Raw genomic sequence first — 22,315 nt, 5'->3', positions numbered from 1 at the left:
GTGTGGTGTTGCTCCTCTCCTGCTTCCTCCAGGCTGGACTTGTATTCGGAACGCTGCGATCATTTGGGATTTTCTTCCCGGAATTTGTGGAGTATTTTGAGTCGACCTCCAGCAGTGTTTCCTGGGTGACATCATGCGCAGTCGCCGTGCAGCAACTAATGAGTAAGTACTATAGAGTGCCTGATCTGCCCCCGCATCACGCCGCGGCCCCTCGTCCCCCTCCCGCATTATGTCGCGGCCCCCCGTCCCCTTCCCGCATCACGCCGCGGCCCCTTGTCCCCCTCCCGCATCACGCCACGGCCCCTCGTCCCCCTCCCGCATTATGTCGCGGCCCCTCGTCCCCCTCCCGCATTATGTCGCGGCCCCTCACTCCCCCTCCCGCATCACGCCGCGGCCCCTCGTCCCCCTCCCGCATTATGTCGCGGCCCCTCACTCCCCCTCCCGCATCACACCGCGGCCCCTTGTCCCCCTCCCGCATCACGCCACGGCCCCTCGTCCTCCTCCCGCATCACGCCGCGGCCCCTCACTCCCATCACGCCGCGGCCCCTCGCCCCCTCCCGCATCACGCTGTGGCCCCCTCTCTGATCACGCCACGGCCCCTCGCCCCCCTCTCTGATCACGCCGCGACCCCTCGCCCCCCTCTCTGATCACGCCGCGACCCCTCGCCCCCTGTCCCCCTCCCGCATCACGCCGCGGCCCCTTGTCTCCCTCTCTGATCACGCCGCGACTTCTCGTCCCACCTCTCGCATCACGCCGCAACCCCTCACTCCCCTTCCTGCATCACGCCGTGGCCCCTCGCCCCCTGTGCCCCTCCCGCATCACGCTGCGGCCCCCTCTCTGATCACGCCGCGACCCCTCGCCCCCCTCCCGCATCACGCCGCGGCCCCTCGCCCCCCTCCCGCATCACGCCGCGGCCCCTCGCCCCCCTCTCGCATCACGCCGCGGCCCCCCGTCCCCCTCCCGCATCACGCCGCGGCCCCTCGTCCCCCTCCCGCATCACGCCGCGGCCCCTCGTCCCCCTCCCGCATCACGCCGCGGCCCCTCGTCCCCCTCCCGCATCACGCCGCGGCCCCTCGTCCCCCTCCCGCATCACGCTGCGGCCCCTCACTCCCCTCCCGCATTACGCCGCGGCCCCTTACTCCCATCACGCCGCTGCCCCTCGCCCCCCTCCCGCATCACGCTGTGGCCCCCTCTCTGATCACGCCACGGCGCCTCGCATCACACCGCGGCCCCTCGTCCCGCTCTCTGATCACGCCGCGACCCCTCGCCCCTTGTCCCCCTCCCGCATCACGCCACGGCCCCTTGTCCCCCTCTCTGATCACGCCGCGACTTCTCGTCCCACCTCTCGCATCACGCCGCAACCCCTCACTCCCCTTCCTGCATCACGCCGCGGCCCCTCGCCCCCTGTGCCCCTCCTGCATCACGCTGCGGCCCCCTCTCTGATCACGCCGCGACCCCTCGCCCCCCTCCCGCATCACGCTGCGGCCCCTCACCTCTCTCCCGCATCACGCCGCAACCCCTTGCCCCCCTCCCGCATCACGCTGTGGCCCCCTCGCCCCCCTCCCGCATCACGCCGCGGCCCCTCACTCCCCTCTCGCATCACGCCGTAACCCCTTGCCCCCCTCCCGCATCACGCTGTGGCCCCCTCGCCCCCCTCCCGCATCACGCCGCGGCCCCTCACTCCCCTCCCGCATCACGCCGTGGCCCCTCGTCCCCTTCCCGCATCACGCCGTGGCCCCTCGTCCCCTTCCCGCATCACGCCACGGCCCCTCGCCCCCTGTCCCCCTCCCGCATCGGCCCCTCGCCCCCTGTCCCCCTCCCGCATCACGCCGCGGCCCCTTGTCCCCCTCTCTGATCACGCCGCGACCTCTCGTCCCACCTCTCCCATCACGCCGCGGCCCCTCGCCCCCCTCTCGCATTACGCCGCGGCCCCTCGCCCCCCTCTCTGATCACGCCGCAATCCCTCGTCCCCCTCTCGCATCACGCCGCGTCCCCTCGTCCCCCTCTCCCATCACGCCGCTGCCCCTCGCCCCCCTCTCTGATCACGCCGCGACTCCTCGTTGCCCTCCCACATCATGCTGCGGCCCCTCGCCCCCCTCTCTGATCACGCCGCGGTCCCTCGCCCCCCCTCCCGCATCACGCCGCGGTCCCTCGCCCCCCCTCCCGCATCACGCCGCGGTCCCTCGCCCCCCCTCCCGCATCACGCCGCGGTCCCTCGCCCCCCCTCCCGCATCACGCCGCGGTCCCTTGCCCAACCTCTCGCATCACGCCGCGGCCCCTCTTCCCCCTCATGCATCACGTACGGCCCCTCATCTCTTTTTTTTTTATTCCCCAGGCCCGCTGGGCTGTGCCCTCGCCCTCCGGTTTGGATATCGGCGGGTGGTCGCTGTGGGCGGAGTTCTCTCTTCTCTGGGGATGTTTTTGGCCTCTTTCTGCACTCACCTCTACCAGCTCTACCTCAGTATTGGAGTCGTGACAGGTAAGTCATCCCAGATGAGGCTTAGGGGGCGGGGCTTCCTTACATCTCCATCATTTCCCAGATTGTGAACTCCATGTCACCCAGCAGGGGGAGGGGTAGACTCATAGCTCCTTTCTGGGTCGCACTCTAGGGGGGGGGGCAGACTCGTAGCTCCTTTCTTGGTCACCCAGCGGTGGGGGGGGGCTGTAAATTGTGAGTATGAATTTTTTGGGGGTAACTCTTTGTCTCTTCTTCTCCGCAGGGCTCGGATGGGCATTGATCTTCTCCCCCTCGATGGCGGCCGTGTCCTCGTGTTTTTCCCGCCGGCGTACTCTGGCCACAGGGTTTGTGCTGACGGGTTGCGGGGTGTTCTCCTTCGCCCTGACGCCCCTTCTGCAGTATCTGGTGGAGAGGTACTCCTGGCGGGGTGCCATGCTCCTCCTGTCGGGGATCACCCTAAATTCAGTGCCTTGTGGGGCCCTCCTGCCTCCGGTAGGGGCGGATCCTCCACACCACCAGCGCTCTTTTTTATGGGGGTGGGAACTTCTCCGTGATTGGCCCTTTCTGCAGTACTGTCTGGCCATCACACTGATCAATGCTGCATACTTTGTGCCGTACATTCACCTGGTCGCCCACATGCGGGTGAGGGGAGTCGGAGAAAGCCAGGCGGCCATATTAATGTCCCTGGTGGGCATTGCAGATGTTTGCGGACGTTTGATTGCCGGCTGGCTGGCGGATCTCACCCCCAAACGTATCCTGCTCCACCTCAGTTTCTGGACTGGATTGACCGCGCTGGTTTTGGGGCTCCTCCCACTGGCGTGGAACGAGGTGGGGATGGGGATGGCCTGTGTGGTGTTTGGATTTTGTGCCGGAGCCCTGACCCCCGGCGTCTTCTCCTGCCTGACGTGGGTGGTGGGAACGGAGAAGGTTCTGCCTGCAATCGGACTGCTGCAGATGGTGGAGAGTGTTGGGGGACTGCTGGGACCGCCCATCTCAGGTGAGACCACCTCTGTACACTGCTTTGTGGCAGTGCTGCAAACACCATTACCAGCTCTGATTTACACAGTGCAGGATTACCAGATTACCTGAACCATCCCCTCTCCATAGGATAGGATTACTGCAACCCAGATAATAACCCGAAGGGCAGAACAGAGACTGCTAAAGAGACCAGAGAGGGGGCGGAGACTGAGAGAAGGAGAGAGAGGGCGGAGACTGAGAGGAGGAGAGAGGGGGCGGAGACTGAGAGGAGGAGAGAGGGGCGGAGACTGAGAGGAGAGAGGGGCGGAGACTGAGAGGAGGAGAGAGGGGGCGGAGACTGAGAGGAGGAGAGAGGGGGCGGTGACTGAGAGGAGGAGAGAGGGGGCGGTGACTGAGAGGAGGAGAGAGGGGGCGGGGACTGAGGAGGAGAGAGGGGGCAGAGACTGAGAGGAGGAGAGAGGGGGCGGAGACTGGTAGAGAGGAGGAGAGATGGGGCGGAGACTGGTAGAGAGGAACAGAGATAGGGGCAGAGACTGAGAGGAGGAGAGATGGGGCGGAGACTGGTAGAGAGGAGGAGAGATGGGGCATAGACTGAGGAGGAGAGATGGGGCGGAGACTGGTAGAGAGGAGGAGAAATGGGGCGGAGACTGATAGAGAGGAGGAGAAATGGGGCGGAGACTGAGAGGAGGAGAGATGGGGCGGAGACTGAGAGGAGGAGAGAGGGGCGGAGACCGGTAGAGAGGAGGAGAGATGGGGAGGAGACCGGTAGAGAGGAGGAGAGATGGGGCGGAGACGGGTAGAGAGGAGGAGAGATGGGGTGGAGACCGGTAGAGAGGAGGAGAGATGGGGCGGAGACCGGTAGAGAGGAGCAGAGATGGGGCGGGGACGGGTAGAGAGGAGGAGAGATGGGGCGGAGACGGGTAGAGAGGAGGAGAGATGGGGCGGAGACCGGTAGAGAGGAGGGGAGATGGGGCGGAGACGGGTAGGGAGGAGGGGAGATGGGGCGGAGACGGGTAGAGAGGAGGAGAGATGGGGCGGAGACCGGTAGAGAGGAGGGGAGATGGGGAGGAGACCGGTAGAGAGGAGGAGAGATGGGGCGGAGACCGGTAGAGAGGAAGAGAGATGGGGCGGAGACGGGTAGAGAGGAGGAGAGATGGGGCGGAGACCGGTAGAGAGGAGGAGAAATGGGGCGGAGACTGAGAGGAGGAGAGATGGGGCGGAGACTGAGAGGAGGAGAGATGGGGAGGAGACCGGTAGAGAGGAGGAGAGATGGGGCGGAGACGGGTAGAGAGGAGGAGAGATGGGGCGGAGACCGGTAGAGAGGAGGAGAGATGGGGCGGAGACCGGTAGAGAGGAGGAGAGATGGGGCGGGGACCGGTAGAGAGGAGGAGAGATGGGGCGGAGACGGGTAGAGAGGAGGAGAGATGGGGCGGAGACGGGTAGAGAGGAGGAGAGATGGGGCCGTGACGGGTAGAGAGGAGGAGAGATGGGGCGGAGACCGGTAGAGAGGAGGAGAGATGGGGAGGAGACCGGTAGAGAGGAGGAGAGATGGGGCGGAGACCGGTAGAGAGGAGGAGAGATGGGGAGGAGACCGGTAGAGAGGAGGAGAGTTGGGGAGGAGACCGGTAGAGAGGAGGAGAGATGGGGCGGAGACCGGTAGAGAGGAGGAGAGATGGGGCGGAGACCGGTAGAGAGGAGGAGAGATGGGGCGGAGGACCGGTAGAGAGGAGGAGAGATGGGGAGGAGACCGGTAGAGAGGAGGAGAGTTGGGGAGGAGACCGGTAGAGAGGAGGAGAGATGGGGCGGAGACCGGTAGAGAGGAGGAGAGATGGGGCGGAGACCGGTAGAGAGGAGGAGAGTTGGGGAGGAGACCGGTAGAGAGGAGGAGAGATGGGGAGGAGACCGGTAGAGAGGAGGAGAGATGGGGCGGAGACCGGTAGAGAGGAGGGGAGATGGGGAGGAGACCGGTAGAGAGGAGGAGAGATGGGGAGGAGACCGGTAGAGAGGAGGGGAGATGGGGAGGAGACCGGTAGAGAGGAGGAGAGTTGGGGAGGAGACCGGTAGAGAGGAGGGGAGATGGGGAGGAGACCGGTAGAGAGGAGGGGAGATGGGGAGGAGACCGGTAGAGGGGAGATGGGGAGGAGACCGGTAGAGAGGAGGAGAGATGGGGCGGAGACCGGTAGAGAGGAGGGGAGATGGGGAGGAGACCGGTAGAGAGGAGGAGAGATGGGGCGGAGACCGGTAGAGAGGAGGAGAGATGGGGCGGAGACCGGTAGAGAGGAGCAGAGATGGGGCGGGGACGTGTAGAGAGGAGGAGAGATGGGGCGGAGACCGGTAGAGAGGAGGAGAGATGGGGCGGAGACCGGTAGAGAGGAGCAGAGATGGGGCGGGGACGGGTAGAGAGGAGGAGAGATGGGGCGGAGACGGGTAGAGAGGAGGAGAGATGGGGCGGAGCCCGGTAGAGAGGAGGAGAGATGGGGCGGAGACGGGTAGAGAGGAGGAGAGATGGGGCGGAGACCGGTAGAGAGGAGGGGAGATGGGGAGGGAGACCGGTAGAGAGGAGGAGAGATGGGGCGGAGACCGGTAGAGAGGAGGAGAGATGGGGCGGAGACGGGTAGAGAGGAGGAGAGATGGGGCGGAGACCGGTAGAGAGGAGGAGAGATGGGGCGGAGACGGGTAGAGAGGAGGAGAGATGGGGCGGTGACGGGTAGAGAGGAGGAGAGATGGGGCGGAGACGGGTAGAGAGGAGGAGAGATGGGGCGGAGACCGGTAGAGAGGAGGAGAGATGGGGCGGAGACCGGTAGAGAGGAGGGGAGATGGGGCGGAGACCGGTAGAGAGGAGGGGAGATGGGGCGGAGACCGGTAGAGAGGAGGAGAGTTGGGGCGGAGACCGGTAGAGAGGAGGAGAGATGGGGAGGAGACCGGTAGAGAGGAGGAGAGATGGGGCGGAGACCGGTAGAGAGGAGGGGAGATGGGGAGGAGACCGGTAGAGAGGAGGGGAGATGGGGAGGAGACCGGTAGAGAGGAGGGGAGATGGGGAGGAGACCGGTAGAGAGGAGGGGAGATGGGGAGGAGACCGGTAGAGAGGAGGAGAGTTGGGGAGGAGACCGGTAGAGAGGAGGAGAGATGGGGAGGAGACCGGTAGAGAGGAGGGGAGATGGGGAGGAGACCGGTAGAGAGGAGGAGAGATGGGGCGGAGACCGGTAGAGAGGAGGAGAGATGGGGCGGAGACCGGTAGAGAGGAGGAGAGATGGGGCGGTGACGTGTAGAGAGGAGGAGAGATGGGGCGGAGACCGGTAGAGAGGAGGAGAGATGGGGCGGAGACCGGTAGAGAGGAGCAGAGATGGGGCGGGACGGGTAGAGAGGAGGAGAGATGGGGCGGAGACGGGTAGAGAGGAGGAGAGATGGGGCGGAGACGGGTAGAGAGGAGGGGAGATGGGGCGGAGACGGGTAGAGAGGAGGAGAGATGGGGCGGAGACCGGTAGAGAGGAGGGGAGATGGGGCGGAGACCGGTAGAGAGGAGGAGAGATGGGGCGGAGACCGGTAGAGAGGAGGGGAGATGGGGCGGAGACGGGTAGAGAGGAGGAGAGATGGGGCGGAGACGGGTAGAGAGGAGGAGAGATGGGACGGAGACCGGTAGAGAGGAGGAGAGATGGGGCGGAGACTGAGAGGAGGAGAGATGGGGCGGAGACTGAGAGGAGGAGAAAGGGGCGGAGACTGGTAGAGAGGAGGAGAGATGGGGAGGAGACCGGTAGAGAGGAGGGAGATGGGGAGGAGACGGGTAGAGAGGAGGAGAGATGGGGCGGAGACTGAGAGGAGGAGAGATGGGGCGGAGACTGAGAGGAGGAGAGATGGGGCGGAGACTGAGAGGAGGAGAGAGGGGCGGAGACTGAGAGGAGGAGAGATGGGGCGGAGACTGAGAGGAGGAGAGAGGGGCGGAGACTGAGAGGAGGAGAAAGGGGCGGAGACTGGTAGAGAGGAGGAGAGATGGGGAGGAGACCGGTAGAGAGGAGGGGAGATGGGGAGGAGACGGGTAGAGAGGAGGAGAGATGGGGCGGAGACGGGTAGAGAGGAGGAGAGATGGGGCGAAGACTGGTAGAGAGGAGGAGAGATGGGGCAGAGTCCGGTAGAGAGGAGAAGAGATGGGGCGGAGACCGGTAGAGAGGAGCAGAGATGGGGTGGAGACCGGTAGAGAGGAGGGGAGATGGGGCGGAGACTGGTAGAGTGGAGTAGAGATGGGTGGAGACCGGTAGAGAGGAGGAGAGATGGGGAGGAGACCGGTAGAGAGGAGGGGAGATGGGGCGGATACTGGTAGAGAGGAGGAGAGATGGGGCGGAGACCGGTAGAGAGGAGGAGAGATGGGGAGGAGACCGGTAGAGAGGAGCAGAGATGGGGCGGAGACTGGGAGAGGACCATAGCGCCATTTTCAGGAAAGGATCGACACGCAGTTGTTTGTCATGAGGCATTTATTGCAGCATAAAACATTTCATGCCGAGGTGACATCACTACATAGCTATGATGTCACGGTAATTCTCCACCTCTCTCCCATAGGCTGGCTCCGGGATTGGTCGGGGGATTTCTCGCTCTCCTTCATCATCTGTGGCCTCTTCCTCTTTCTTGGAGCCATCATCATCCTCGCCCTTCCCGGAGTTCTCTGCAGGCCAATGCCCGACCAATCGCAGACCAGAAACCAAAGCCATCAGAATCACATTCCAGCAGCCAAAGAGAGTCTGGTGGTGACCAATGGTACGAGTCGATCAGATCAGAGGGCGGAGCCAGTGGAGAATAAGGGCGGCGCCGATCTCCCGCCACATGTAACATCTTCATCTGTACACCATCTGTGCCTTAATACAGCCAACATGGCGGAACCGACTACTGGACCACGCCTAGAAAATAACAGCTCCTCCACCTGCGCTGTGACATCATCACACAATATGAACTCTGTGCTATGACGTCATCAATAAAAAGGCTATTTATTAGAAAGCAGCGTCCGAGTCATTGATCCGGAGTGGGGGGGGGGGGGCGAGGGGGCAGGGAGCTCACAAAGTGCTGAGGCGCAGATCGCAGGCTCTCCGGGACAACTTCTCCGGGGAATCCGACGCCATCAGCGAGAAATCCCGGAATATGTCCATGTAGGTCTCGTCTCCTGTGTGTGAGAGGAGGACCAATTACATACTGGTACAAGGTTACTGGGAAGGTGGGGGCTCCGCCCCATTGTGTTTCCCCCCACCATATATATATATCCACCCAGTCCTGTGTATACCCTACCTACTGTTGTATAGACCCCACCCACTTGTGTATACGCCCAACACCCGTACCCTCCCTTGTATACACCTAACACCCCCACCAACAACTGTATGCACCTGACTCCCTCACCCCAACATCTCTACACCTGACCCTTTCGCCCACTCTATCCTAGCACCGGGTCCCCCCAGGCTTTCACACATACCATCTTCAGCGCACCAAGAGCCCAATTCCCGGGGTCTTCAGTAGGAAAACTGGGAGGGGCGGGGCAGCCCTCGACTTTCTTTGTCGTACATCACGGGACACAGATCCATAATATTAACTATATCGGTATATAAGCACCTTCGGGTGATGGACACTGGCACACCCAAGACAGGACGTTCACTCCCTATATAACTCGTCCCACTACTGGGAGTACCTCAGTTTTTTCGTCAGTGTCTAAGGTGTTGGTCACGATTGAAGATATACTCTGAGGAGCTCTGCTGGAAGGACCCTTCATTGGACTGAAACCAGTTTCTACAGACCGGATCCATCCAAAGTGCCACTGAGGCCAAAGTGGATGGTACCCGGGCCTCGTATAAGAAGAGCGAGGCTTTGCCTGTAACAGCCTCTCCTTGGACTGGGTCCTGGGCTGGCCCCCCGGGACACAGTGCTTTGATCATTGCTCACATTACCATAAAGTTTTGCTGGCGGGGCGCAATACAGGTCCAAGGGAGTGGAACCCACAATAAAAAAGGAACCCGGTCCTTGAAGGTTTTCTTAACGCAGCCTGCCGTGATGGGGGAAGGTTGGATCGGTCTGTTATCAGCAGAATCTTGTGGCAAGGATAAGGTAAGGGAAGGAGCCTAGGAACTGTAAAAAGAGAGTACAGCTGCTGATCACACAGGAGCGGTGGGGGCACGTAAGGCGCTGTATACAGGCATTCCCAAAGAGAAGAAATGCATTTTACTCAGCACCAGGCTGAACTTTATTAGCAGCATTGTATTGCTGGACTATTGTTCAGCAAGTAGTGCATTTACCTAGTGCCTCTGCTTTTGTAGGACTATGCCTCCCAAAAAGGCCAGTGCAGACACCTCAAAAAAGGTACCTAAAGCATCACCTCCAGGCGCTGGGGACTCTAGTCATGCCTCCACATCATCATCTTCTCCTGAAATACCAGCATTGGCTAGCCAGGGTGAGCAATTGGAACCAGTGGGTGTTGCAGCTGCTTCTAACATTTCAGCCCCTGTATACGTGACTGAAGATGCCTTTTTCTCCGCCCTTCTGGGGCTAGAAGAGAGACTGGGGGCTTTAGTCGCATCTTCCATCCCAAGGTATAGGAAGCGTGGTAGATCCACCTCAGACCCTTTATCAGGGGAACAGTGAGTGGAGGTTGAGCTATTCTGATCGGGGGATCAGGAGGAAAGGCAATCCAATGACTCCTCTTCTAAGGAATCAACGGTGAATCTCTAAGCCCCTTGTACACACGGTCGGAAATTCTGACGGAAAAATGTCCAATCGGACCGTGTTGTCAGATAATCCGACCGTGTGTGGGGTTCCATCTGACTTTTTCCGTCGGAATGTACGACCAACAAAGTTTGAGAGCCGGATATAAAATTTTCCCACAACATGATCAAGTCCGATCGTTTGTAGAGAATTCCGATCGGACAAAGTACCACGCATGCTCAGATCAAATTACGAGACCAAAGCTATTGGCTACTAGCCTGAACGTAGTCCAGTCGTAACGAGTGAACGTCATCACGTTCCGAACGATCGGATTTTCCGACAACTTTGTCCGACCGTGTGCATGCGCAACACCAGTTTCGGACAAAATCCGTCTGAAAAAATTCCAACGGATTTTGTGGTCGGAATTTTCCGAACGTGTGTACGGGGGCTTACAGAAATGGTTCGTTCTGCTTTCAAGCTGCCCCTAATTGAGTCAGCCGAAAGTTCAGTTTCTTCTTTGGGTTCCTTAAAACTTCCACAGACTTTGCATGCGTTTCCCGTCCATGCATTACTGGAACAGCTTATTTATGCTGAATGGGATCACCCGGATCAGCATTTTCTCCCTCCAAAAAGGGTTTTCAGTACTTTATCCCATGGAGGAGAAATTCACCAAAAGATGGAATGCACCAGCAGTTGATGCTGCGATTTCCAGTGGGAATAAAAGTCGAACTTGTCCGGTAGACAATGCTCAAATGCTTAAGGATCAAACGGATAAAAGATTGGAATTCCTGATTAAATACTCTATTTCTTTGGCAGGTGCAGTTACTCCTGCAGTGCCTGCAGTCGCTGCAATAGGCATTGGTCAATCCCTGAAGGACCAGTTTAGACAGACCTTTAAGGAGGTTCCTGTACAACAGGCCCGGGACTTGGTCGAGCTGCCAAGAGAACGTTATGTTTTGCTATTGACGCCATTAAAGATTCTATTCACCAGGCACCTCGCCTTGCGCTTGCGCACATGCGTAGGATCCTGTGGTTGAAAAATTGGTCAGCTGAAGCACCATGCAAAAGGCTCCTCACTGGTTTTCCTTTTCATGGGGATTGGCTATTTGGGGAGGATTTGGACAAATATATCCAAAAGATTTAAAGTGGGAAGAGTACTTTTTTTGCTAGTCAAAAGAAGGAATAAACGCCCTTCATTTAAGCGGGCTCCTTCTCCAGCGCCAGGGATATTTGCCTCTAGGCAGTCACGATGGCCTCTGCCGTCAGAGTCTAGAGGAAAGCCTCACGGTCAGGCCCAGGCCAAGAAGAAGACCTAGGAGTAGAAACCTGCCTTGCCTTGCGCTTGTGCTAGTGCACGTGCGTAGGATCCTGCGGTTGAAAAATTGGTCAGCTGAAGCAACATGCAAAAGGCTCCTAACTGGTTTTCCTTTTCATGGGGATTGGCTATTTGGGGAGGATTTGGACAAATACATCCAAAAGATTTAAAGTGGGACGAGTACTTTTTTGCTAGTCAATAGAAGGAATAAGCGCCCTTCGTTTAAGCGATGGCCTCTGCCGTCAGAGTCTAGAGAAAAGCCTCACAGTCAGGCCCAGGCCAAGAAGAAGGCCTGGGGGTGGAAACCTGAAAAAAAGAATTCTAAAGCCTCATTATGAAGGGGCGCACCCGCTCGCCAGGGTGGGGGGGGAGACTTCTGCAGTTCTCAGAAGTCTGGCAGGAGGAAATTCAGGACAGATGGGTCATCTCTATGATAGCTCTAGGGTAAAAACGAGTTTCCACCGCCTCGTTTTCTGAGGTCAAACTTTCCCCAAAGATCCAGGGAAAAGGCGATCTCGGTTTCAGGCATTAGACCGATTACTGGCTCAGGGAGCGATCATACAAATCCCCACAGAAGAGATAGGTTTGGGGTTCTTTTTCAAACCTCTTCACGGTACCAAAACCGAATGGAGATGTCAGACCCATTCTAGATCTAAATCAATTCCTGAAGGTCCGCTCTTTTCGCATGGAGTCGGTGGGATTCTATCCTACAAGGAGGAGAACTTCTGGTGTCAATCGACATCAGGGATGCATATCTGAATGGTCCTATATTTCCCGCTCACCAAAGGTTTCTGCGGTTCGCGGTAGAACAGCATCATCTTCAGTTTGTAGCCTTGCCCTTCGGGCTGTCTACAGCACCCCCCGGGGTATTTACAAAGGTTCTGGCTCCACCTCTAGCCAGGCTAAGGGCGCAGGGCATAACAATCCTGGCATACCTGGACGATCTATTGCTAATAGACCAGTCGGTGGCCCGTTTGGAGCAAAGCGTGCGCATTACAACCAAATACCTGGAATATCTAGGTCGGGTTCTCAACCTAGAGAAGTCTTCCTTAAAACCACTAAAAAGGCTGCAGTACTTCGGTCCCGATCATAGACACAGCCCAGAAAAAGGTGTTCTTGCCTCAGGTAAAGATCAATGCCATAGGAGAACTGGTGCAAATTGGTCAGGTTGATAAGCGATCCCTCCATTCACCTTTGCATGAGACTGTTAAGAAAGATGGTGGCTTCATTTGAAGCGGTTCCCTATGCCCAGTTCCATTCGAGGCTGTTGCAAAACAACAGCCTCTCTGCTTGGAACAAAACGGTTCAAGCTCTAGATTTGCCAATGCGGCTGTCCCTGAGAGTGTCCCAGAGCCTCAGTTGGTGGTTGCCAACCCAGAATCTGCTGAATGGAAAATCCTTCAGACCAGTTATCTGGAAGGTGGTAATGACAGGTGCCAGCCCTTCAGGTTGGGGAGCAATACTAGAGAAGACAACTGTCCAGGGACTGTGGTCAAGAACCGAAAAAGAACTTTGCCCATCAATATCCATCGAGATCCGGGCAGCAGGTCTGGCTCTGAAGGCCTGGACATTCAGGTTATGGGGTTGTCCTGTCAGGATCCAATCCGACAATGCCACAGCTGTGGCTTCTATCACCAAGGGGGCACCAAGAGTCCCGCAGCACAGAGGGAGGTGAACCATATTCTATCACCAAGGGGGCACCAAGAGTCTCACAGAGGGAGGTGAACCATATTCTATCACCAAGGGGGCACCAACAGTCTCACAGAGGGAGGTGAACCATATTCTATCACCAAGGGGGCACCAAGAGTCTCACAGAGGGAGGCGAACCATATTCTATCACCAAGGGGGCACCAAGAGTCTCACAGCACAGAGGGAGGTGAACCATATTCTATCACCAAGGGGGCACCAAGAGTCTCACAGAGGGAGGTGAACCATATTCTATCACCAAGGGGGCACCAAGAGTCTCACAGAGGGAGGTGAACCATATTCTATCACCAAGGGGGCACCAAGAGTCTCACAGAGGGAGGTGAACCATATTCTATCACCAAGGGGGCACCAAGAGTCTCACAGAGGGAGGTGAACCATATTCTATCACCAAGGGGGCACCAAGAGTCTCACAGAGGGAGGTGAACCATATTCTATCACCAAGGGGGCACCAAGAGTCTCACAGCACAGAGGGAGGTGAACCATATTCTATCACCAAGGGGGCACCAAGAGTCTCACAGAGGGAGGTGAACCATATTCTATCACCAAGGGGGCACCAACAGTCTCACAGAGGGAGGTGAACCATATTCTATCACCAAGGGGGCACCAAGAGTCTCACAGAGGGAGGCGAACCATATTCTATCACCAAGGGGGCACCAAGAGTCTCACAGAGGGAGGCGAACCATATTCTATCACCAAGGGGGCACCAAGAGTCTCACAGAGGGAGGTGAACCATATTCTATCACCAAGGGGGCACCAAGAGTCTCACAGAGGGAGGTGAACCATATTCTATCACCAAGGGGGCACCAACAGTCTCACAGAGGGAGGTGAACCATATTCTATCACCAAGGGGGCACCAACAGTCTCACAGCACAGAGGGAGGTGAACCATATTCTATCACCAAGGGGGCACCAAGAGTCTCACAGAGGGAGGTGAACCATATTCTATCACCAAGGGGGCACCAACAGTCTCACAGAGGGAGGTGAACCATATTCTATCACCAAGGGGGCACCAAGAGTCTCACAGAGGGAGGCGAACCATATTCTATCACCAAGGGGGCACCAAGAGTCTCACAGAGGGAGGTGAACCATATTCTATCACCAAGGGGGCACCAAGAGTCTCACAGAGGGAGGTGAACCATATTCTATCACCAAGGGGGCACCAACAGTCTCACAGCACAGAGGGAGGTGAACCATATTCTATCACCAAGGGGGTACCAAGAGTCTCACAGAGGGAGGTGAACCATATTCTATCACCAAGGGGGCACCAAGAGTCTCACAAAGGGAGGTGAACCATATTCTATCACCAAGGGGGCACCAAGAGTCTCACAGAGGGAGGTGAACCATATTCTATCACCAAGGGGGTACCAAGAGTCTCACAGAGGGAGGTGAACCATATTCTATCACCAAGGGGGCACCAAGAGTCTCACAGAGGGAGGTGAACCATATTCTATCACCAAGGGGGCACCAAGAGTCTCACAGAGGGAGGTGAACCATATTCTATCACCAAGGGGGCACCAAGAGTCTCACAGCACAGAGGGAGGTGAACCATATTCTATCACCAAGGGGGCACCAAGAGTCTCACAGAGGGAGGTGAACCATATTCTATCACCAAGGGGGCACCAACAGTCTCACAGAGGGAGGTGAACCATATTCTATCACCAAGGGGGCACCAAGAGTCTCACAGAGGGAGGCGAACCATATTCTATCACCAAGGGGGCACCAAGAGTCTCACAGAGGGAGGTGAACCATATTCTATCACCAAGGGGGCACCAAGAGTCTCACAGCACAGAGGGAGGTGAACCATATTCTATCACCAAGGGGGCACCAAGAGTCTCACAGAGGGAGGCGAACCATATTCTATCACCAAGGGGGCACCAAGAGTCTCACAGAGGGAGGTGAACCATATTCTATCACCAAGGGGGCACCAAGAGTCTCACAGCACAGAGGGAGGTGAACCATATTCTATCACCAAGGGGGCACCAAGAGTCTCACAGCACAGAGGGAGGTGAACCATATTCTATCACCAAGGGGGCACCAAGAGTCTCACAGAGGGAGGTGAACCATATTCTATCACCAAGGGGGCACCAAGAGTCTCACAGAGGGAGGTGAACCATATTCTATCACCAAGGGGGCACCAAGAGTCTCACAGCACAGAGGGAGGTGAACCATATTCTATCACCAAGGGGGCACCAAGAGTCTCACAGAGGGAGGTGAACCATATTCTATCACCAAGGGGGCACCAAGAGTCTCACAGAGGGAGGTGAACCATATTCTATCACCAAGGGGGCACCAAGAGTCTCACAGAGGGAGGTGAACCATATTCTATCACCAAGGGGGCACCAAGAGTCTCACAGAGGGAGGTGAACCATATTCTATCACCAAGGGGGCACCAAGAGTCTCACAGAGGGAGGTGAACCATATTCTATCACCAAGGGGGCACCAACAGTCTCACAGAGGGAGGCGAACCATATTCTATCACCAAGGGGGCACCAAGAGTCTCACAGAGGGAGGTGAACCATATTCTATCACCAAGGGGGCACCAAGAGTCTCACAGAGGGAGGTGAACCATATTCTATCACCAAGGGGGCACCAAGAGTCTCACAGAGGGAGGTGAACCATATTCTATCACTAAGGGGGCACCAAGAGTCTCACAGAGGGAGGTGAACCATATTCTATCACCAAGGGGGCACCAAGAGTCTCACAGAGGGAGGTGAACCATATTCTATCACCAAGGGGGCACCAAGAGTCTCACAGCACAGAGGGAGGTGAACCATATTCTATCACCAAGGGGGCACCAAGAGTCTCACAGCACAGAGGGAGGTGAACCATATTCTATCACCAAGGGGGCACCAAGAGTCTCACAGAGGGAGGTGAACCATATTCTATCACCAAGGGGGCACCAAGAGTCTCACAGAGGGAGGTGAACCATATTCTATCACCAAGGGGGCACCAAGAGTCTCACAGAGGGAGGTGAACCATATTCTATCACCAAGGGGGCACCAAGAGTCTCACAGCACAGAGGGAGGTGAACCATATTCTATCACCAAGGGGGCACCAAGAGTCTCACAGAGGGAGGTGAACCATATTCTATCACCAAGGGGGCACCAAGAGTCTCACAGAGGGAGGTGAACCATATTCTATCACCAAGGGGGCACCAAGAGTCTCACAGAGGGAGGTGAACCATATTCTATCACCAAGGGGGCACCAAGAGTCTCACAGAGGGAGGTGAACCATATTCTATCACCAAGGGGGCACCAACAGTCTCACAGAGGGAGGCGAACCATATTCTATCACCAAGGGGGCACCAAGAGTCTCACAGAGGGAGGTGAACCATATTCTATCACCAAGGGGGCACCAAGAGTCTCACAGAGGGAGGTGAACCATATTCTATCACCAAGGGGGCACCAAGAGTCTCACAGAGGGAGGTGAACCATATTCTATCACCAAGGGGGCACCAAGAGTCTCACAGAGGGAGGTGAACCATATTCTATCACCAAGGGGGCACCAAGAGTCTCACAGAGGGAGGTGAACCATATTCTATCACCAAGGGGGCACCAAGAGTCTCACAGCACAGAGGGAGGTGAACCATATTCTATCACCAAGGGGGCACCAAGAGTCTCACAGCACAGAGGGAGGTGAACCATATTCTATCACCAAGGGGGCACCAAGAGTCTCACAGAGGGAGGTGAACCATATTCTATCACCAAGGGGGCACCAAGAGTCTCACAGAGGGAGGTGAACCATATTCTATCACCAAGGGGGCACCAAGAGTCTCACAGAGGGAGGTGAACCATATTCTATCACCAAGGGGGCACCAAGAGTCTCACAGCACAGAGGGAGGTGAACCATATTCTATCACCAAGGGGGCACCAAGAGTCTCACAGAGGGAGGTGAACCATATTCTATCACCAAGGGGGCACCAAGAGTCTCACAGAGGGAGGTGAACCATATTCTATCACCAAGGGGGCACCAAGAGTCTCACAGAGGGAGGTGAACCATATTCTATCACCAAGGGGGCACCAAGAGTCTCACAGAGGGAGGTGAACCATATTCTATCACCAAGGGGGCACCAACAGTCTCACAGAGGGAGGCGAACCATATTCTATCACCAAGGGGGCACCAAGAGTCTCACAGAGGGAGGTGAACCATATTCTATCACCAAGGGGGCACCAAGAGTCTCACAGAGGGAGGTGAACCATATTCTATCACCAAGGGGGCACCAAGAGTCTCACAGAGGGAGGTGAACCATATTCTATCACCAAGGGGGCACCAAGAGTCTCACAGAGGGAGGTGAACCATATTCTATCACCAAGGGGGCACCAAGAGTCTCACAGAGGGAGGTGAACCATATTCTATCACCAAGGGGGCACCAAGAGTCTCACAGCACAGAGGGAAGTGAACCATATTCTATCTTGGGCAGAAAGTAACGTTCTGTGCCTATCTGCAGTTTTTATTCCGGGAGTAGAGAATTGGTAGGCGGACTACTTGAGTCACCAGCAGTTGTTCCCGGGGTAATGGTCCCTTTACCCCCCCCCCCCCCCCCGACACTTTCCTGGCTATTTGCCAAAGATGGGGGAATCCGGACGTAGATATTCTGGCTTCCAGGTCAAGGCATTCAAGTCAAGGCGCACTTTACCAGATCGGTTAGTGCTTCTTGGGCAGTGCATCACCAGGCCTCCATGGCCGCAACTTGGCCTTCAGTACATACATTCGCCAAGTTTTATCAGCTGGATGTAAAAAGGCACGAGGATACAGTGCCTTGCGAAAGTATTCACCCCCCTTGAACTTTTCAACCTTTTGCCACATTTCAGGCTTCAAACATAAAGATATAAAATGTTTATTTTTTGTGAAGAATCACCAACAAGTGGGACACAATTGTGAAGTGGAACGAAATCTATTGGATATTTGAAACTTTTTTAACTAATAAAAAAATGAAAAGTGGGGCGTGCAAAAGTATTCGGCCCCCCTTGCGTTAATACTTTGTAGAGCCCCCTTTTGCTGCGATTACAGCTGCAAGTCTCTTGGGGTGTCTCTATCAGTTTTGCACATCGAGAGACTGAAATTCTTGCCCATTCTTCCTTGCAAAACAGCTGGAGCTCAGTGAGGTTGGATGGAGAGCGTTTGTGAACAGCAGTTTTCAGCTCTTTCCACAGATTCTCGATTGGATTCAGGTCTGGACTTTGACTTGGCCATTCTAACACCTGGATACGTTTATTTGTGAACCATTCCTTTGTAGATTTTGCTGTATGTTTGGGATCATTGTCTTGTTGGAAGATAAATCTCTGTCCCAGTTTCAGGTCTTTTGCAGACTCCAACAGGTTTTCATCCAGAATGGTCCTGTATTTGGCTGCATCCATCTTCCCCTCAATTTTAACCATCTTCCCTGTCCCTGCTGAAGAAAAGCAGGCCCAAACCATGATGCCGCCACCACCATGTGTGACAGTGGGGATGGTGTGTTGATGGTGATGAGCTGTGTTGCATATCGTTTTGCATTGTGGGCAAAAAGTTGGATTTTGGTTTCATGTGACCAGAGCACCTTCTTCCACATGTTTGGTGTGTCTCCCAGGTGGCTTGTGGCAAACTTTAGACAAGACTTTTTATGGATATCTTTGAGAAATGGCTTTCTTCTTGCCACTCTTCCATAAAGGGCAGATTTGTGCAGTGTACGACTGATTGTTGTCCTATGGACAGACTCTCCCACCTCAGCTGTAGTTCTCTGCAGTTCATCCAGAGTGATCATGGGCCTCTTGGCTGCATCTCTGATCAGTCTTCTCCTTGTCTGAGCTGAAAGTTTAGAGGGACGGCCAGGTCTTGGTAGATTTGCAGTGGTCTGATACTCCTTCCATTTCAAAATGATCGCTTGCACAGTGCTCCTTGGGATGTTTAAAGCTTGGGAAATCTTTTTTGTATCCAAATCCGGCTTTAAACTTCTCCACAACAGTATTACGGACCTGCCTGGTGTGTTCCTTGGTCTTCATGATGCTCTCTGCGCTTTCAACAGAACCCTGAGACTATCACAGAGCAGGTGCATTTATACAGAGACTTGATTACACACAGGTGGATTCTATTTATCACCATCAGTCATTTAGGACAACATTGGATCATTCAGAGATCCTCGCTGAACTTCTGGAGGGAGTTTGCTGCACTGAAAGTAAAGGGGCCGAATAATTTTGCACGCCCCACTTTTCAGTTTTTTATTTGCTAAAAAAGTTTAAAATATCCAATAGATTTCGTTCCACTTCACAATTGTGTCCCACTTGTTGGTGATTCTTCACAAAAAATTACAATTTTATATCTTTATGTTTGAAGCCTGAAATGTGGCAAAAGGTTGAAAAGTTCAAGGGGGCCGAATACTTTCACAAGGCACTGTATCTCCTTTGGGTGCAGTGTGCTGCAGGCAGCAGTATAGGTCCTCAAGTCTGGGGGCGCCCTGCGGGTTGTGTCTCCCTCCCCTCAAATAGCATTGCTATGGGACGGCCCATATATATATTGAATACTGACCCGTGATGTACGATAAAGAAGATAGGATTTTTATAACAGCTTCCCTGTAAAATCCTTTTCTTGGAGTACATCACGGGACACAGAGCTCCCGCCCCCTCTTTTGGGATTTGTGTATATTGCTTTGCTACAAAAACTGAGGTACTCCTGGTAGGAGGAGGGGTTATATAGGGAGTGAACTTCCTGTTTTGGGTATACCAGTGTCCATCACCTGAAGGTGCCTATATAACCATATAGATAATACTATGGGTCTGTGTCCCGTGATGTACTCCTAGAAATGGATTTTACAGGTAAGCGGTTATAAAAATCCTATTTTTTCCCAGATAAAGTCACTATTTTCATATCAGCGTTCCCAGGTTCTGGAGGGGCCTTGAAGATGCTGAAGGTAGGGGTGGCTGCATTATAGTGTGGATACAATGTGTAATCCTAATGGTGGGCATGGGGACGTATCCTAACCCCCCATTCCTATCCCAACAGCATGACCCCCCATATCACTTTCTGACCACCATGTGAAATTCCTACCCCCCCCCCCCCCAACATCCCTTTCCCACCAATGTGACCCACCACATCCCTTTACTGTCACTGTAACCCCACATCCCACTCCCGCCAATGTGACCCACCACATCCCTTTCCTGCCACTGTAACCCCACATCCCACTCCCACCAATGTTACCCTCCACATCCCTTTCCTGCCACTGTAACCCCACATCCCTCTCCCACCAATGTGACCCTCCACATCCCTTTCCTTCCACTGTAACCCCACATCCCACTCTCGCCAATGTGACCCTCCACATCCCTTTCCTGCCACTGTAACCCCACATCCCACTCCCACCAATGTTACCCTCCACATCCCTTTCCTGCCACTGTAACCCCACATCCCACTCCCGCCAATGTGACCCTCCACATCCCTTTCCTGCCACTGTAACCCCACATCCCACTCCCACCAATGTGACCCTCCACATCCCTTTCCTGCCACTGTAACCCCACATCCCACTCCCGCCAATGTGACCCACCACATCCCTTTCCTGCCACTGTAACCCCACATCCCACTCCCGCCAATGTGACCCACCACATCCCTTTCCTGCCACTGTAACCCCACATCCCTCTCCCACCAATGTTACCCTCCACATCCCTTTCCTGCCACTGTAACCCCACATCCCACTCCCGCCAATGTGACCCTCCACATCCCTTTCCTGCCACTGTAACCCCACATCCCACTCCCACCAATGTGACCCTCCACATCCCTTTCCTGCCACTGTAACCCCACATCCCACTCCCGCCAATGTGACCCACCACATCCCTTTCCTGCCACTGTAACCCCACATCCCACTCCCGCCAATGTGACCCACCACATCCCTTTCCTGCCACTGTAACCCCACATCCCACTCCCACCAATGTTACCCTCCACATCCCTTTCCTGCCACTGTAACCCCACATCCCTCTCCCACCAATGTGACCCTCCACATCCCTTTCCTTCCACTGTAACCCCACATCCCACTCTCGCCAATGTGACCCTCCACATCCCTTTCCTGCCACTGTAACCCCACATCCCACTCCCACCAATGTTACCCTCCACATCCCTTTCCTGCCACTGTAACCCCACATCCCACTCCCGCCAATGTGACCCTCCACATCCCTTTCCTGCCACTGTAACCCCACATCCCACTCCCACCAATGTGACCCTCCACATCCCTTTCCTGCCACTGTAACCCCACATCCCACTCCCGCCAATGTGACCCACCACATCCCTTTCCTGCCACTGTAACCCCACATCCCACTCCCACCAATGTGACCCTCCACATCCCTTTCCTGCCACTGTAACCCCACATCCCACTCCCACCAATGTGACCCTCCACATCCCTTTCCTGCCACTGTAACCCCACATCCCACTCCTGCCAATGTGACCCTCCACCCCCCACATCCCTTTCCTGCTACTGTGACCCTCCACCCCCACAACCCTCTCCCACCGCCCAACATATAAAGTGGATACAATACCACACCCAGCACTCTACAGACCACGGTCCTCCATGATCCAACATACTCACCGGCCTGGCCAAGAGCAATGTCCGCCTCCCTCATCTTCACTAATCTCAGCCTATGATGGAAGAGAAGACATGACCGTCACAGCCTGACCCTCTCTCATACATCCCCATTATAGACATGTCCACCATTTACCAACAAACCAATTGGCACCAACAGCCATACATATGTGTATGTTAGTCCTCCTGGCCCACCAGCTCTCTTAGTCATGTGACCTACACTCTGCTGCTCAGTTGCATTTGGGAGGGGGATATAAGGTGTCCAATGCCAGTACATTTCTGGTTTGGTAGGTCCAGAGACATCTGGCCAGTTCGAGTGATGATCATGTTATCTATATATTGTGTAATGTCCAGCCCCTGTAGAGCGCACACACACGATGTCCAGCCCCTGCAGAGCACACACACACACGCACACACACACACACGATGTCCAGCCCCCGCAGAGCACACACACACGATGTCCAGCCCCCGCAGAGCACACACACACGATGTCCAGCCCCTGCAGAGCACACACGATGTCCAGCCCCTGCAGAGCACACACACACACGATGTCCAGCCCCTGCAGAGCACACACGATGTCCAGCCCCTGCAGAGCACACACACACACGATGTCCAGCCCCTGCAGAGCACACACACACACGATGTCCAGCCCC

General features: G+C 55.8%; 2 protein-coding genes across 2 annotated transcripts in view; one reads left to right on the top strand and one right to left on the bottom strand.

Annotated features, from left to right (window-relative positions):
* Positions 1 to 2: 2 nt before the first annotated feature.
* On the top strand, positions 3 to 8,419 carry LOC143962448 (monocarboxylate transporter 13-like; the record flags this gene model as incomplete). The annotated part of the gene is given in 4 exon segments (XM_077471720.1): positions 3 to 162; positions 2,336 to 2,479; positions 2,721 to 3,455; positions 7,988 to 8,419. Coding segments are annotated over 4 exon segments (1,440 nt in total), but the record flags the coding sequence as incomplete, so codon positions are not given.
* LOC143962449 (arf-GAP with coiled-coil, ANK repeat and PH domain-containing protein 1-like) overlaps positions 7,885 to 22,315 on the bottom strand; it is a gene marked incomplete at its 5' end in the record, with an annotated part of 56,023 nt that continues 41,592 nt past the window's right edge. The window contains 2 exon segments of the mRNA XM_077471721.1: positions 7,885 to 8,582; positions 21,669 to 21,718. Coding sequence (XP_077327847.1) covers positions 8,476 to 8,582; positions 21,669 to 21,718 — 157 coding nt within the window.

The sequence above is a fragment of the Lithobates pipiens genome, unplaced genomic scaffold (assembly GCF_037356315.1).
Source record: "Lithobates pipiens isolate NorthernLeopardFrog02 unplaced genomic scaffold, aLitPip1_a1.2 Scaffold_8, whole genome shotgun sequence".
In the NCBI taxonomy this organism is placed as follows: Eukaryota; Metazoa; Chordata; class Amphibia; order Anura; family Ranidae; genus Lithobates; species Lithobates pipiens.
This window is presented reverse-complemented; position numbering and strand designations above follow the sequence as displayed.